Here is an 18,701-nt window from a genome sequence, read left to right as displayed (position 1 = left end):
ATGAATGAGAAAAAAATTCATAAAAAAACAAACAAACCACATTTTTTGTCCTTTTTTTTTTGAAGAAGAGTTAGACAATATTTCATGTGAGACAATCATGGGGTGATACGGTTACAGCCACTGGGCCACAAACTGACACAAATATTTTCAAGCAGTTCGTTTTCCTCCAATTTTACTCCAACTAGCCTACACTCTCACAGAGCACCATCTCACACCTTTTGAGACAACTGGACAGTATATGAAGATGATATACCAATGGTCAAGCAGCCTCAGTGGTCAATGCCTTGTCCATTGTAGACTGAGTAGAGTTAACAGTGGCTTATTTTTGTGTATCACAAAGAGGCAGTGATTCTGACTGCAATCTCCAACCATTCTCAGATGTGTGCCTGAATATGGTTGAGTAACTGAGTAATGTATCAATAAAGCTCACAATAAAGCACTGAACAAAAGTTAAATGATCAAATGGTGCAATGGACCAAGGATTTCATTTGTCCCGTATCCCAACGAGGAGTGGAAGCAGAAAATGCTTTTGAAAAGGTCCCAAAACAGTCTTCCACCTTGTGTTAAGTATAGGATGTGAGAATCAAGTATAGGATGTGAGAAACACAGTTCTTGGAAGGCCAGAACTTGCTTGAACTCCTGCCTCCAGTGAAGGATTATACCCAATCCCCCCCCCCCCTCCCCAATCTTGACAATCCCTGTTGTACTGAGCAAAGTTAGACTTCCATTAAAAGAAAATGGACTGCAAAGAGAAGATTTTGTTAGTGTGAAATGAGGCAAGTGTCTGAAATCTTAAGCATGAAGCAAATGCAAAGAATACTCCTACATCTTGTCTCTTCAGCCTGTGATCCCACGCCATCCTCCAAAGGGGGAGAAGTCGTAATAAAGCACCAATAGGCACTCTGAGGATCCAATCCTGGAGGATTTGATGGGAACTGTAGAGCAAAGGTCTGAGAGCGAGTATGCAAAGACAGAATACGAGTAATCCAAAACCAAACGAGCACATTAACCAGCTGAGGATGATTCTGCTCTAACATGCATTTCCCCTGGACACCTGCCCGTGAATACTTGTGACTAGTCATTAGTGGGTTAAGGCAGGTGATGAGTTGTGAACCTTCTTATCTGCCTCAGTCCCATTCAAAGAATGACAGTGTATGAAACCAACAAATCACTCTTAACCCGTTGAGGATGGACTGATTTTGCTACAACACGCATTTTCCATAGAAACCTGCCGGAGTATACTCGGGAGTCGTCTTCAACGGGTCAAAAGGAATACCAAACCTGACAAGTGAAGGTTTCATTCCTCTCTGACGACACAAAAACTTTGGTTCTTCACAAACTCATATGTCCATCCATAACTGATACTGTCATTTCATTTTTGTCCAGCCTCTGTCGAACCAAAGTACTATAAGTAGGCATCCCCTATTCGCTTGACCGTCGGCCTATCCACATTGGAGTCCCTGACCACCACTGACCCATTGGATGGCTTGGTATCCTCTTCATCGGGTGATAGAAGCACCTCTGATTCTGACCCATCTGATGATTTTGCTGGCACACTGCGGTAGTAATGCACTCGCTGCTTTCTGTCTCGTCCTTTTGGCATCCCACCATCCTTGCTGTGACCTTTCACCTTTGACCTCTTGCCCATCAGAAAGTTGTCAACCACCCAGAACATGATTGTCTGATGGAAAGAGTGGATAGATGCACAAAAATGAAAAAAACAATAAGATTCCTTACCACTGCACAAATTATGTCTGGTAAACCATCATATAAGTACTCTAGTCTGGGCGGTCCACAGTTTAGGCCTTTCTCAGGCTGTCCCTGCAGCACAATGAGGACAATTTCTGTAAATCTTTTAAACAAGACGTGCATGATGCTACCAGAAATGCACCAAGCATCAATATGCTTTCTTGTTGAGGTCGCATCCCGATGTTTTTCAGTTATGGCTTATGAATTAATTCTAGGTTTTTAAGTTGCCAGGTGCTCTGTTTCTACGAGACAAATTTATTTTTTTACTGGTTAGTAAATCTGCACATAGTAGATCAGCATATTATAACCCTTTTCTCCATTTCACTGTTACAATATATACTGCATCATTAGTTATTCAAGGCTCTGCTTTTTTTATTCAGCAAATACACTGTAACGCCTCTGACACTTTTGGGGTTGAGGCATGATGGCATCTGACAAGCTTTAGATTTGATACCTGATAAATTTTTTCCAATTTTGGTAAAACTTTTGCCCATTGGTTCCTGTTCTTTTTTCCGGTAAATTTGGTTGTAGTCAAGAACATCAACTTGAACAATGGGTAAATTTGCAGATTAATTTGAGAGTGTGAACAGGGTGGGTGTAAGACTGAGAAAAGGGGGAAGAGCTGGGCAATCAATCATCACTTACGTTGACTATGAATGGGATGACAAGCATGACGAGGGTCAGCTCCGCCCGAGGGTTGTGGATGGGACTCAGCAGTACCTCTGCCACCTGTCATTTACACAGGGAGATCAGATATGAAAATTATCCACATGAAGCAGCAACAACACATTTTGTAACTCAGTATGGGGTGCTCCTATTACACTGAACATGGTCATAACAAAATAAAGTAAAAATTCTGGTTCCAAATCTATTATCATAATATTCTATGGTGCTAATTTTCTTTTCTTTTTTTGTGGAGTTGTAACAAAATTTGATAAAATGAAAGAAAAACTGTAATTCCCAAGGGGTCCATTATAATGGGAGTTGGGTATACTACAGAACACCGGATACCGAGACACAAGGAGAAGCAGAACAGATTTATAAAGCGGATGACATTACACAGATTTCTCTCTTCAAACTGTTTTATACAGGTGTGAAATTATCTCATGATTTTGTGCATGAGCAGCATCATACACCTTCAAGAAAGATCACATCTGTGCCAATTCCTGTCTTGTATCTCTTTGTAATGCCTACCATGAGTCAAGTGATGAATTGGTTACATGTTACTCATTTCAATTCAACAATTAAGGCAAATCAAATCAAAACAAAACACTAATAAATGGGATAACATGAAGAGAAATAAAAGAGTAATGATAAAGATTTATCTCCGCTCATCAAAAATTTTATACCCAACAGCCTCTCAGACATGTGAAATGTATTTTTCTCCTCTTCTTTTTTTTTTTGAATCTCAAAAACATTTACTTATTCCTAACACCTTACTTTCCTTCAGAATTCAGGCACCACACAGAAGACCAATTTTTTGTGGTGTATGATGTGTTCTATACTACAGGTCCTGAGAGTGCAGTATTGTGCATAATTCACCAGACCACTCGAGGAAATTTGCAATTTTCATGAGCCGTATCCATTAAAAAAGGCTTTACATATTGCAGTAGACTTTTCCATCTGCCAACGCAGATGCCAACGGTATCAAAACCCTCAGATAACTGTAATGCTCAGATTATGAAAGCTAGCCTTCTTCCATGACAAATGTATATGTTTGTCTGTTGTTTCCTTTTTGTGTTTTTCTTTTTGTCTTCATACATATTCCTTGGTATTCAATAGCATGGCAGTAAACTTGGGTATGATTGCAACACCATCAATCTATAGCCACTAGGAAAGTATACACTACGTACATAGACTGTCCCTTTCTTGCACCACATATTTAGTCATTAAATGCTTGATTCAAACGATCTTTCAATTGTTTCATTACTATGAAATATCTGCATTAAAAAAATACCACAAACAGAAAATCATGACTCATCACTAACTGAACAAAAAAGTACGGTTGAACTCGTACACAGGTATAAAAAAACAAACAAACAGAAAACAGAAAAAAAAAAGATTGCAATTAAAGTTGAAGAAAAATTCTACACACGGTACAGGGGCGGATCCAGGAATTCCGTAAAAGAGGGGGGGGGGGGGGGGGGGGGGGGCGCAAACAATATTTCTGGTGCAACTTCTGGGTTTCATCTCATTTTTTTTCCTTTTCATTTCTTAAGTTTTGTCAACAAATAAAGAGGGGGTGTGCGCCTGCCGCCAAATGTGCTCAATTGGTGTTATAAAAAAGTAGCTTAAAGGACAAGTTCACCTTCATAAACATAAGGATTGAGAAAATGCAACAATATTAGTAGAACACATCAGTGAAAGTTTGAGGAAAATTGGACAATCGATGCAAAAGTTATGAATTTTTAAAATTTTTGTGTTGGAACCGCTGGATGAGGAGACTACTACAGCTTGTGAGTCATATGCGTACAACAGTATAAAGAAAATATAAAAGAAAATTCAACATATTTTCACTTTTTTCGCATAATAAAAGAGCAATTGACTTGCCTCTTTCTAAAGGCAGGGGGAATAATATTACCCATAACATTTATCGGTAACGAGTCAGGGGAATGTGTACTTTTTTCAAGAGATGGAATTTTGTGAAATTCTCTTTATATTTTCCTTATATTGTTGTACGCATGTGACATCTAAGTTATTCATACACTGCAGTAGTCTTCTCATCCAGCGGGTACTGCACAAAAACTTCAAAAATTCATAACTTTTGAACGGATTGTCTGATTTTCCTCAAACTTCCAATGATGTGTTCTACTAATATTGCTACATTCTCTCAATCCTTATGTTTATGAAGGTGAACTTGTCCTTTAAACATGTTTCTATTTTAGCATCATTTATTACCCAGTATCCTCTATATAGACTAAAACATCACATTAAATTTCCATCTTTTCTTTTTGACAAACTGGTGAATATGCACTGAATACAGACAATTTTGTGGGCCCTCTTCTGCAATGCACCTGGCCCAAAAGAGCATTCTTAATTAAAAGAAAATGGATGCCACTATTACAGGACATTTATTCTCCTTTGTCTAAGGTACTCTATGAACACATTGATATTAACTACAGGACATATCTTCGTATAAGAAATAATACAGGAGGACTATTAGGTGAAAGAAAAAAGGAAAGCTGCCATTTAAACATTTGTAGTCACATTTGCCTTGAAAGAACAAGTTCACCTTAATTTACAGTACCGGTATGTCCAAAAAAAAAAAATATATATACAAGTTACAACCGGATTTTCACACTGAAAACTTCCAGTATGATTAAACTGTCTGAATGCTACTTAATAAGAGTCTCAAAATATAACATATTAGCTATTTTTTGTAGAAAACCCCATTCAATTTGGTTAAGTGGTCACAGAAAAATGTGGATCTTTGTAAAGCATGTCATGTGTCTGATTCTTCCAAGTTTAGTACTTGGATGCTATTGGAATTGCATAATGTGTGAACATAATGGACAGAACTTGGAGGGAAGGGATTCCTGACATGCTCTACAAAACTCCTCATTTCTCTTTGACCACTGAAGCAAATCGGATGAGGTTTTCAGTAAGATGTGGATAAAAAGTTAAAGTTTCACACCCCGAAATTGCATTTGGATTGGCTCACTATTTCTAAAGTTACCATTGCAGAGGGTCCTGTTGTAATTTTTTGGGGGGACATACGTTATAGGTGGATTGAGAGAATGCAGCAATATTAATAGAACTCATCAGTGAAACTTTGGGGGAAAATCAGTAAATCTGTTGAAAAGTTATGATTTTTTCTTTTCCTGCACAGTCACTGCTGGATGAGAAAAGTAAGGTACTACAGTTTGTGATGTCTTACGTGTAGAACAGTATTAGCTAAGGAAAATATAAAGAAAATTCCACAAAACAAATGCATATCAAGGTGAACTTGTCCATCTCTGAAGATGGAACAAGGATCATATAGCATTAGCCATGGACAAAATGTGATTTTTGTAATGGAGAAGGGTACTTTGGAAATTGAAAACCTATAGCAATCTGCTCTTTCTATTTTTTCTCCTTACATTTATTTTTAGACTGGCAGTGCAGCGTTGTAAGCTCTACCAGGATAATTCAATACACACTCAGAGATGCTCAATTAAAGGTGCTGTTTACTACAGGGCTCACGGCGTTTACATAGTAGTAGTACTGTATAAGCTTTTATTTTCCCATACAGATATTTTTGTGAATGAGGAGGTCACAGACATTTTTGCAAGATGTTGTTTTCGCGATTTGACACTGAGGCTATTGTTAATTCATTGTTAGCCTAGCGTAAAGCAACATTTTTGCACGTTGTGAAATTCATGGTCCAACAGTAATTCGCAAAATTCAAGAAAATTAAACCCTTGCGAAAATAGCAGCTAATACAGTAGTAGTAGTGGTAGTAGTAGTAGCAGTCGTAGCAGTAATAGCTGTGTACATTGTAGTTTATCAATAATAGTGATAATAATGCCACTACTTCTACTACTTTTACTATTTGTACTACTACTACTAACTACTTGAACTTCTACTCTTCTACTAATATTTTAAACAATAGTAATTGCATAAGTAGGCCTATCAATACTACAATTACAATAATACATGTAGTTATCAACGGGGGAAGTACATGTTCAGCACTTACGCATTAAAGCATTCGTACTGTTTTAATAATGCCACTCAGGGTGCTTTGACATTGCCTACTTTAGTACATAGCACTGCAATAATGAAGGAATCTATACCTACCATTGTTGAAGGAACAAAGAGAATAGAACTCTCATTCCTTCTGCATGTATACACACTGAATGCCACTGTGTGTCCATAAGACACATTAATTATCATGGAACTCTGCCCTTCCCCTCCCCCTCAACAAAAAAGGGGAAAAAATCTACCCAAAACAGCATTTACTGAACAACTTTGATAGTGAGTACCGGTAATTGTTGTTCTGTTTCTGAGCACTGCTAAATACTCAGTTGTGGGTGCTTTAACAGGGCTACTGCAAGCAGACTATAAAAGCAAGATGGTGGTACAGTATGTGATTCATAGTGTGAGTGATAGGCAAACTTCAATGGAGATAGCACACTCACCAAAGATAATACACTATGCTCCTATCAGAAAGCAGCAGATCTCAAAGATGGGTCTGCTAAAAAGCAAATTTAAAAAGAAAGAAAGAAAAAGTGTGCACAATTCCTACAAGCCAACTGTATTACAGATACATTCAGCACTAAATTCAGCAAAAACTCTTTCATGCACCAATTCACTTTCACACAATGTCTGTTATAAAAACTGAAAGAATGATAGAATTTGGTTGGAGGTTGCATGTAGCTACAACACTGTCACTTTACCTCCGTCCAGAATGGGATGAGCGTGAGGAGGGTGATGAGGATTTTTTCCACAATGACGATGATGATGAACACACCGCATTGGCCGATCCAGGCGTCGTACTGCGGTGGGTCGCCGTACTCGCCAAAGCGCAGCGACTTGCAGCCGCTCCTGGTCACGATGACCTGGGCGATGCGTACCTGGACGTAGATGAAGAAGAGACCCGCAGTGGAGTCTAGTAGGAAGTAGATGATATACCTGATGAGACAGGAGAACAACAAGGAGACATTTATTCAAATTCATGAAATTCTTCCGTTGAGATGTTTTTCATTGCAACTGATTGACAAATTGCCCTACATCGACGTAAATAAGCACTGAATTGATCAGTGTTTTAGTGGTAGCCATGATAAAAGAAATCATGGACATACATACTCGAGCAGGATTCAAACCTACGACCTCCTGATCTCCAGACAGGCATCATCTCCACTAGACCATTGAGTTTCCGCCCAACAGCAAGTGTTGGTCCTAATCCTTATAGCATGACACCTGTCTGCAGATCAGGAGATCGTAGCTTCGAATCCTGCTCGAGTATGTACACCCATGAGTTTTTATCATGGCTACTCCTAAAACACTGATCAATTCAGTGCTTATTTACGTTCATGTGAGGCAATTTGTCAATCAGTTGCAAGGAGACATTTTGTTGAGATTATTTCACCTCCAATATGCTTCATGTCCAGTAAAATGTAGTCTTTACAAAATAACTAATTCTGCCCTACTCAATGCTTTTCTGCATGTTCTTTCCATGATGAATGTTCATGTGAATCATTATCTTTAATGTTGGCAACTAAAGAATAACTTTTGACATCAACATCTCTCTCTCTCTCCCTCTAATACATAAATTATTAGTATCATTATCTCTCGCAGTACATACAAGAACATCCATGCAAATTGGTTAATGTCAAGTGTTTCACACAGGAGACAATGACAATAAGCCACAAGAATTGCAAACTGTGTGTTTACCCAATATGTGCAATTACCTATTTGCATTTGGTAAACCATTTAACAGCAGACAAAATAGATCAATCATATCTTCAATGATTATGGTCCATGTGGTATTTTTATACCATTATAAATCAACACTGAGGGGGTATTTATGTCTAATCAATATAGAGAAAAGATGAACCTAAACTTTTTGATGGTATTAGGTCAAAAATCATAGACAAATTGTGCCTTCTACTGAAGGTGCTGCTATAACACGATAGACAAGTATGCAATTTTCACCAGCATGTTGAAACATAGTCTTGTACATGTGATGTAAAACATGTAGACAGGACAACATCTGTGCAAATAACATTGTCTACAGAAGCTGATCTATGCTGCGTATTACGTATTCTTGTGGCATGGTACACTCAAGATACATATCGGCAAAATGTCTTATGAGCTTGAACAATCATTGCTATGTTTAATCCTTGCTTAGAAAGTCATGACCAAGGGACCGTTTCATGAAACTTTTTGTGGTGATTTGCACTGCCAACTGTTAAAAGCTACTGAAATCCTTGCATCTGATTGGCTGATAGCAAATTTGTCGGTGAAAACCTCCGACGACCTCGTTGATGAAACACCCCCCTGATCTGCCAGCCTACACTCTACGTAGCTCAACAAATAAACTGACATTATACAAAAAGGGGAAACATATTCTGGGGGCAGAAAACATGTTTCGGTTTGAAAAATTGGATAAACTGCAAACACCAAGCATGCTGAATATAATTCTAGAAAAAAACAACAACAAACAAACCAATATATGTGTGTGTGTGTGTTCATTTCAAAACCATACAAAATTGTACTTTCTTGCTTTAGATATCAGAGGAAACCATATTAAAACAATGTACTAGTTAGAAGCTCTATGTGAGATATATAGCAATCAAAATCTTATAACTGTTATTGCCATATGTTACACTAGATAATGACTCTCCCCAAATTTTGTTCGGCTGAATGAAGGCATCAGCACCATCCCTTACCACGTGCAGGCATCGCCCTGGAGGGAGACGATGGAGAGAAGAGTGTTGATGACGTGAATGAGGCCGGTGCCTACCGCTTGTTTGGACGTATCAAAAAACCTGCAGGAGAAAAAAATAATCATGCAAAGATAGAACTCAGTGTTGGCAATATCTTGTAAATGTTATGTTTAGCATTTTGCCTCAGTAGAGGGAATTCAGATTCCAGGCTGGTGCCCACTGCTTGTTTAGACGTATCAAAAAACCTGCAGGAGAAAAAAAAAAAAATCATGCAAAGATAGAGCTCAGCGTTGGAAATATCTCATAAATTCTATTATTTTGCCTCAGTGGGGGGAGTTCAGATTTACACATGTATTTTAAGACCCTCAGGGTAGTGCACAGTGTACCAGATGTAATAGTCAACCAAAGGTTAAACATTTGCCAGCAAAGTGTGATCAAACAAGGCAGAGGTAAAAAGTAATCAATCAGTGGAGGAAGGACCAGGAGGTCTTAGGTGATGTGAGAGACACACGCATGCTCTGGTTGCCATAGAAACAGAATGTCTTCACACCAGTTTGGATGCAGCTTTGCTCAGTTTGTGTGCCTCACTCAAACAGCCTGAGCAGCAGCCCATTTTAAAGAGCATGTTTTATGAAGAGGTAAGAAGTTTTGGAGGAAAAAAAAACAACTAAAAAACAGTCCAGTACTGCAAATTTTATTATTACGTCAACAGTCATACAGTGTACATCTACAATCATGCAGTATTAGAACCCATCAAGTATATTCCACTGCATGGATGAATGCTATACAGTTATTTTTATCTCACTATGAACATTTTTCCATGGTTATTTACGCCAGTGGTTTGTCAAAATTTTTTCACTGGAATGTAAATGTAAAATTTTACCTGTGACTATTTCGTTGACTAAAGTTCAGATGTTTAATGTGCCGGTAGAACTTTTAAGCTACAAGTAGACTTTACCATACTCTGTCATAAACTGATCACTCACATGCCCTGGAGAACAACATAACTATGTACTTTATTGTACAAACTTTGAAGGAATTTTGACTTTTTGATTTATGATTTAATATTTGGCTGATGGCTCAAATGCTGATATTTTAACTATGAATTTTATAGATCTTTGTCAGGTACTGCTATGATATTGAATTGGGTTTGCAAACCATGTACCAATGTTGACTATGCTTTCTCTTTCTTTTCTTTCTTTTTCTTCAAATTGGTATTAGACAGTGATAACAGAGTTTATCAGGACCCTAAAATGCCATATCTTCATGAGATATTGCCCCTTGCCCATGATCATCAGATGTCACGTTCAGCCTTACAGCAAGTTTGGTGAAATATGATTATTCACCCTTGGAATGACGAGTTGGACAGATATTTAGAAGAAAACAATGAATTATTAGAAGACTGACAGGTAGACCAGAGGACAGACGGACAGACATCCCAAAAATACATCAAGGCTTTCCTGTCCATGGTGCAGAGTCATGGGAAATAGAGAATTTCAGAACAGCTATCAAATAAGCAATACAGTCCCAAAATATCTGAAATGAGATAAGACTAACAAACACTTAAAATATCAGCAAATCATTCATTGTGGCCATGGTTTGTGATATGTATCCACTGTTGCATGCTCTCACATACAAGCTTGTATGGCTTTAGACCTGGGGGATTTCCATTTCTACAGCAATTTCCTTTCTTACATAATGTTGTGAAATAAGCAAACATTCACCAGGAAGTATCTGACATAAAATGGCAGAGTACACACCAGGACAATGACAAAGAAATGCAAAAAGTACAACTTTTCCCTACCACATACAGAAATTCATTCTTCAAAACAAGTACTGTAATAAGGACAAAATATTTGTATCAATTCCCAAGAAATGTCAAATATCAGCAAAAAACTTCCAATTATCAAAAATGTTAATAAACACTGTGCCACTTCCAGTAGTTTCTAATTATGAGTCCAGAATTCAACAAGCCTGAAAATTGAATTTTACTTGTAATGATAATTCAATAATGTCACCCTTACTTCAAAAGTTGCCTACTAGGAATTCATTTGTCATTCTATCTGATGAAAATTAGAATTGCCATGGGTGCTTAAGGCACCCGTTAGAAATGTCATCTAGTACTTATCGGGGCAGCTAAAAATAGAATGAAGAGCAGATAATGCACAGTGGGGTGTATCACCATTGAAAACGTGAATACAGTATAGTACCAAATGTAGTACATGCCAGATGGTGGCCATACATGTACAGACGATATTGTACTACTCTGAGTGTGCACGCTGTTTCTTGGCTTTTGAATGTATTAACGACAAAAATGAGCACTATTACATGTAAGCCAAAGACATGCTCATAACAGCATTTTATGCTACCCATGAAATGGCATATTAGATTATTTTTTGACAATGAAATGCTCAAAACTTTCCAAGCATATTCACGAAAGTGGTACAATCTTGTCCATAGTTTAAACCATGGACAAGATTGTACCACTTTCGCGAATTTGGGCCAATGAGTTTATATGTTTGTTTTTTGCCCTGTATGATTGTATTTACTCAACCTCTCATTCATTTTATTTGCAGATAATTTACATATTTGGCAATGATTGTTGGCAATCATTTATTGACACAGACATGGACACTTTTACACTTCGTATTATTGATATTGGTTGATGGCTTAGTTTTTGACTTGTTTCGTTTGTACCAGTCTATCAATAACACCCAGGTGCCATTTTGTGTGCTGTTAATCTTCTAAATCCAAGCATGTTGTTTGTAAATTTATGCCTGGGAGCACTAATGATTCCTCTTGGGATTGGCCAGAATATACACCTACTGAAGATAATCCTTTGTAAAGAGCACACAAAAATTATTTTTGTCAAAATTATCAAGTTACATGTATCGATAATGGCAATAAAGACAGCAAAAATAAACTTTCTACTTCCGTCTGTGTATTATGCATTAATCAATAGTACAATTTAGTTAACCCATGTAGTTATTAGAAACTAGATGCTGGCATAAAGTTTTCATTCACACTCCCCCCACCCCCCCCCCCCCCCCCCCAAAAAAAAAAGAAAATACTGTTTTTGCCATTGAAAGCAATACTGTAAAACACAATATTTTTGCGGCATGAAATTTTCGCGAGTTGCCTCTAACATTCAATGTGTGTAGTGTAGACAAGAACTTTCATGTACATTTTACTTTCGTGAATCTCAATTATCTCACTCTCACAAAATTCACGAAATTAAAATGCACGTAAACATTCCTTGTTATACAGTAATTTGTTCCTATTCAAGCAAATGTCAACACAACAGAGAGGAATCAGGAGGTTGTCTGTTCTTAAAGTTATGTATTATCTAGTCACATTTTTCAAATGCCATCTCACACAATTCTGCATTGATTCTTCCAATTTATTTCCATGCCTCAATGCTCAGCTTAGGCCTAGAATGAATTTAATGGAGTCAACTTTATTGTGTGTCCAGGTTGTTTATAAAATAATACTTTTTTCAATTCATATACAATGTAATTCAAATAAAACTACTCAGCTGCATCCAGCTGTAACAAATACTCTAAACACAGACCTCTAAAACAAAATCTGCTTCGCAATAAATACCAAAGCATGCTAGTTTCATGTATAAGTTGCAAATCAAATGTGAGTAGAAATGCAGGCTGTACTAAAAAAGACTATAGACACAATAATGAAGGTAGGAATTTCAGTATGATGAAGAGTGTCCCACCACGCCTCTGGCTCAATCTAGGAGGGGAAGTAAATTTTGTGTTTCGATGTTGATCAGCAAGACACTCCTATCTCACTAGACATACCACCCATGGGGTTATCAATGACCTACACTAACAACATGTATAAATCCAACGCACAAACATGCAGAGGTACTGTTGAAGGGGAGGGTCATTCGCTAACCTCCCATGTCAATAATGAGGCATGTGAACAGATTTGTTTTTAAAGACCGTATCACATTGTATAATGACGTGGGATTCAACTTAGTGTAAAATTCTGTATTGTAATTTGTGAATATCCATTAACCTCTATCTGCCTCTATTGGACGGCATGAATCTGCAAACTGAACAATTATCAAATCTGAGTGCGCATTGTATACAACTGAGGAGAGTTGTCATTCTAATTATAGGCAATTCATTATATTTCATTTTGTGTGAGGTGGTCTTGTAATTATTGCAATTATTTCATGATGTTAAGAAGCAAGCCCCAAGCAGTACTGATTTATTTGCTGAATGCAGGACATAGTTGTATCAGATTAGCAATTATGCTGAATTACTCAAATCAAAAAGTGTCGTGTCTTCAAATTAAATGTCCTGTAAGCAGCATCCTCACCAAAAAAATGACACTTTAAGTCATCTTAACAAGGTGAGTTAATGGACATTTCGGATGTATGGTAAAAGAGAGACAGTATCATGTACACTTTGTAGTGCATTACTTTATATTTCATATCAAAACTGCTAGTCTTCCTGGCTTGACATCTGGTAACAAAGGAAACTTTCGTTTAATTACCAGTTATCTTTATATTTGATTTACTTCATGGACTCACATAGTTGCCAAAGAGATGTTGTGAAGATGTTGAAAATAATGTCTTAATATTAAAGCTAGATTTCATGTCATCATGGCAACAGACCGAGCCACTAGGATGAACCCTGTTATTGTGACCTGTTTGGACCTTGCTCCAATCTTTTTCAATGGGGAAACCTACTACCTTTGATAAGAGTTGTTGTATGTATACATTGCACATCCATTAATGTTCAAAATACCAGTATCCTAACATGTGTCAACAATGAAACACCTTTGACAAGGCCATACCACTTTGTTTTGACTTTGCTGGTCACATTTAACATACCATGTGTATAGAATCAGAGTGCCTTGACCTAAAAATTCTGACAAAAGTACACTATAAAATGATGTTTGCATGACCATGGGTGAGATAACACCACATCAATGTCACAAGCATGAAAAAGAAAAAAACAACAACAGATGCTTCAGATGTCAACATCCAACGTTGTTGTCTGTACAAACCCTTTTTAAGCAATTTGCAACTGAATTGAAACTATTAAATTTACACAGAATTTGTAGCGTTTGAGTATCTATTGAACAAAATCACCAAATATTGATATGCATCATTCAATGCATAAATGTATGCTAATCATAAAAGCAGGAGTGTATTGTTACTGGCAGCTAATTGCTGGAGTGCTTGATATCTACAGCATTAAAGATACACAACAAAGCAAATTATGCAGATGGTAGTCTCCTTACTAGAGACAGCAGGGTGAGATAGACTTACCAAATCTTCCACGGTCTCCTTTCACCCTTGGGTTCTCTTAATCTCTTCACTGCATATAAAATGTACACAGATAGAAACAAATAATTATGGAAATTACATTTCAGGTTCATCTACAGAATTATTCTTACAAGAAAGAACCCTGCTGTTGCAAGCTTCTCAATTGTCATGAATTTGCCCGAAGAAGGCACCTACAGGGCAATTACGCGGTTAGTAATGTTACATTTAAACAAATTTAGATATATTTATTTTTACTACTAAATCACCATTTATTCATTGCAAGTCAAAATCATGTTAAAAACATGTTCATCCTTCCCAGGTTTATGATATAAAAAAGAATGAATACAATCCAACAAATATTAGAATTGCTTTGGCAACTAAATGGGCTGGTTAGTAACGTTACAAAAAAAGGGCATGACAAAAAAATCAATGTCTTGCAACAAAAAGTGTGCAAAAATTCAAGTTACTTGAAACAAAGTGTTGCATTAATTTCAATTACACATGTATTGCATAATGACAAATGTTCACGCAATTTTTTTTTTTGCAGTTTGACTGATAATTCATTAGCTAGACCCCCAAAGGCATGGTTAGTAACGTCACGGTTAGTAAACGTTACATTTGTCCGGAGTAATTGCGCAGGTCATTTCACCCTTTTGTAATTGACAAAATGTCACATGACTTCTGGAGTATTTAAATGTATTCATCTTTTACCCTTGAGCAAAACTTTGAGGAAAAATTTTCAAACTAAACATTGTAATTTGCATTTAAGTGAATTTCAGCGTCCCCAGTCCCACATGTACATTTTCAATGATGGTTTTAGATCTCGCAAAGCTAATAAATACACCAAATAAAATCTACTGAATTTGAAAGACCTTAATGATTGGTGAACATCCATGGTATTAGTTGATACCCAAATTAAAGAGTAAGATAAAGAGGCACATTTCATTTATCCATGTATATGTCCACCTAACTGCAGAATTGCCCACAGCCTTTTTTTTTTCTCTCTAACCACAAATGGCAGTTCCAGTTCAATGTGTCCACATCACAGTGCAAGGTTTGGATTTGAATTTCATCTTCACCACCAGTAAAGTCTGATCACTTGGAATACTAGACAGTTCAATGAACATCTAATTCTAAACCACAAACTTGTTTTCTCTGTGGGGTGCCAGTAACACCTCATGTCAATGCCATGCAGACATGTGATTGATTGTATTCTTGACAGTCAAAGACATTTACAGATGTTGATGTATAAAAAAACTTGTAGTGCAAGTATAGCACTTGTACTGTTAAACATGACGAATGCAGAACATTGTGGTACTGGCAACATCAAACATCCAGAAAAAAACAATCAAATGGAAAAGTATAAAAAAATACAATGTAACTGATAAAAATGTAAACTTGCAGAGGTGGTTGATTGTAGTTTCTCATCAAGTTTCCAATATTCTGCTATCTAAATAAACACATTTAATATACTATAACTTGCACATTAAGAACATTGCAAGCAAACTAAAAAGATCACATCTTGAGCATTTGTACTGCCCAAGTAAAGTTCTAAAAGAAATGAAAATTTACCACACCATGAATGACAGGTTGGTATAACTTTGAAGTATGATTCATTTGCAAAGTACTGAGCACTATGTACAGTAATTCACTATTCTACCAGGGGGAAAAAAGAAATCATGTAAGCTACCACTTCTGTACCATCAAGATTAGCAAGCGTATTTCACACAGGAGTACACGTATGTGTGCTGTATCTACAGTGCTGTGTGTAACCTATTGTCATCATACATCTGTATGTACATTGCAGGCAGGTGGTGGTAGGAAATGACAATTCTTTTGCTTTAAACACATCCTGAAATTTTATGGACTGTAATCAGGGGGATGACATTGTCTCCTTGCTTACAAATACCATATTCAACATACAGTTGCATTCTTCTGTAAGTTTTTGTTTTGCATTCACATAGTAATCTCACTCTTTGCTTTAATATCAAAGTAAAACATAAACTGCTACTCCATGTGCAACATGGGGGAACTGGTGATTTTTTCTTATCAAGATTTACATTCTGTAACATGGTTGCCACCAACATTATTTTACAAAACTACATAGCAAACTTTGATAAAACTCATATATAACTTGCTTATATCATGCAAATTTAATTTGATTAAAAAAACAAACAAACTATTTTTGGGTTGTTTGATCTTTGGTATACATACAATTCTTTGGGGAGGCACTGCATTCTACGAACAATACAAGAGGCTAAATCTACAAGTGTATAGGTTGTGTGGCATATATAGCTGATGGTGGTATTTGGCTTTAGGTAATTAACACTGTAACTACAAGATAGAACCATGGTGAATTTGCCTCTTGGTTAATCGGTATGATCAGAGAGAGTCAAGATAATGCTCATCAATGTACTCTGAACAATGCTGAGTTCAAACAATTTATCATTGCCTTTGACACAAAATTTTAATGTGCATTTTTTATAATGGTGAAAAGTACAATTGCTAATATTTAGTAGTCCGACCAGTCTGCTGCTATCACCGTATCAGTTGTGCAAAGATATGTACATTCCTTAACTACTCACTGGTAGTAGGCAAATACAATTTTTTTTTTTAGACTAAACACAGTTTGAAATTTCAGTAAATATATTACTGTCTCACACGCAATGAAAAAATAATTATTACACAAAATTTGACAACTTGAACAATTGGATTATGTTGGAAAAATGTTCTGTGAATGCAGTCATAGTTTAAAATGCATAATTGAGAGATTGGCTGTTTAGGTTATTTGATTGTAATCCTATTATAATAAAACAGATTGCATTTTCTCGATCTCCTTAATAGGGCCTGCACCGAGGACGTGAGGAAAGATAATGTACAGTATTGTAAGTATAAATAGCTTACTAAATGACACTATACATTGTGTATTTCTTAATTTTCTCCCAATTCTTAAATTTTTCTCTAATTTTGTATGAGTCCAAAGCTTCCCTGAATACAGTGATCTACCAGATCTTGATATTTCATCACCTTTCTTCTAGACTGCTGGATTGCTTTCTTATTGGAGTAACTCCCTCTTTCAAATCTTCGCTAGGATTCAACTTACACACTAGAAAGCTGAATGCCAAAAAGGCCAGGATTCCTTGTGCCAGCATCCCAAAGCCATCTGTGAAATTCTCAGAAGTGCAGTGACCTCCTTCCTCTGTCACATTGCTAACATCGTTAGAGTCATCTGGTACTTCCAGCTCACTCATTATGGCAGACCTCCTACCATTAATTCCTTCCAAACTTTGTTGGGAAAGAAAAATTAAAAGATGTCTCTTGAAGCCTGCAGAAACCACAGCTGTACTTGTAGGACAGAAGACAGCCTGTTGGGTTTGGATGCTGCTGTAGTCGTCCACCGAGTCTAGCAGTAGTAGCACCTGAGCACAGGTAGTGAAAACGTTACATGAGCTTGCCTTTCCCAGATGTTAACTTGTTATGTCAGCCAGAGAGAGAATTGTGATGCAGCCACGCATGACATTTTTATCAGACAGATAGATACTTCAGATTTCGTGGTTGCCAGCTAGAATTATAATCACATTCAGCATGTTTTGGTCTTCCAGACATAGGTCATAGTATGTAAGTTCTGTGAACACAAGAGAAGCCAAGCTCATCATCACCGTACTGACATTATTAGCTTTTCCTTTCTCGAACACACTGTCACTGTCACACTCTCCGAGTGTTGCTGTTGATCAATATTTGGGTCCAATACTTGTAACTAGCGGTCTGCTCTTGTCGAAATTGTTAATTCGTAATCCAATGTAATTGTCAGAAGTCTAACGTTGCATACGTACCTAGTCTAGCCTAGTACCAGTAAATTAAACTAAACATAAACTGTTTGTACTGGCTTGACACGTAATTTGTGCGGAGGCCACGGGCGCGGAACAGCGCTGCCTCTGAGAGGAGCTACGAGAGTAAGGCGAGCACCGAATGGGTTACCCGCCGAGCGTAGCCGGCTGGGTGCGTTCTCATCAGATGCCAGACGATGCACATTTCATTCCATGTTGCGTAATTGCCAGCAATGCAATGACAACATTTCCGTTTCCCGGCCGCGATTATTTAAATACTTTCAATGAATACATACAAGTAGAGGCTACGGAAAACATTGGCCAAAACATTACCACAGCACACACATTTCCATCGGCTTTGTCCAACAAAATTCGTTTTAACTTCCGCACTGATTTACTACTGCTAGCTGCTCCCCAGTACAGTTCAGTTGGATCCCTATTCAGTTTACACAAGTGGTCCGTGTA

General features: G+C 37.2%; 1 protein-coding gene across 1 annotated transcript; it reads right to left on the bottom strand.

Annotated features, from left to right (window-relative positions):
* Window positions 1–791: 791 nt before the first annotated feature.
* LOC139717690 (store-operated calcium entry regulator STIMATE-like) lies at window positions 792–17,867 on the bottom strand. The gene is made up of 6 exons (XM_071629192.1): window positions 17,513–17,867; window positions 14,413–14,461; window positions 9,120–9,218; window positions 7,125–7,359; window positions 2,395–2,478; window positions 792–1,681 (listed from the first exon to the last, which is right to left on the bottom strand). Exons 1-6 carry the CDS (start codon window positions 17,658–17,660, stop codon window positions 1,406–1,408), a joined length of 891 nt encoding a protein of 296 aa, XP_071485293.1. The 5' UTR covers window positions 17,661–17,867; the 3' UTR covers window positions 792–1,405.
* Between the last annotated feature and the right edge of the window lie 834 nt (window positions 17,868–18,701).

This window comes from Diadema antillarum, unplaced genomic scaffold (assembly GCF_040938485.1).
Source record: "Diadema antillarum isolate AM-2024a unplaced genomic scaffold, OU_Dant_1.0 scf00000081, whole genome shotgun sequence".
Taxonomy (NCBI): Eukaryota; Metazoa; Echinodermata; class Echinoidea; order Diadematoida; family Diadematidae; genus Diadema; species Diadema antillarum.
This window is presented reverse-complemented; position numbering and strand designations above follow the sequence as displayed.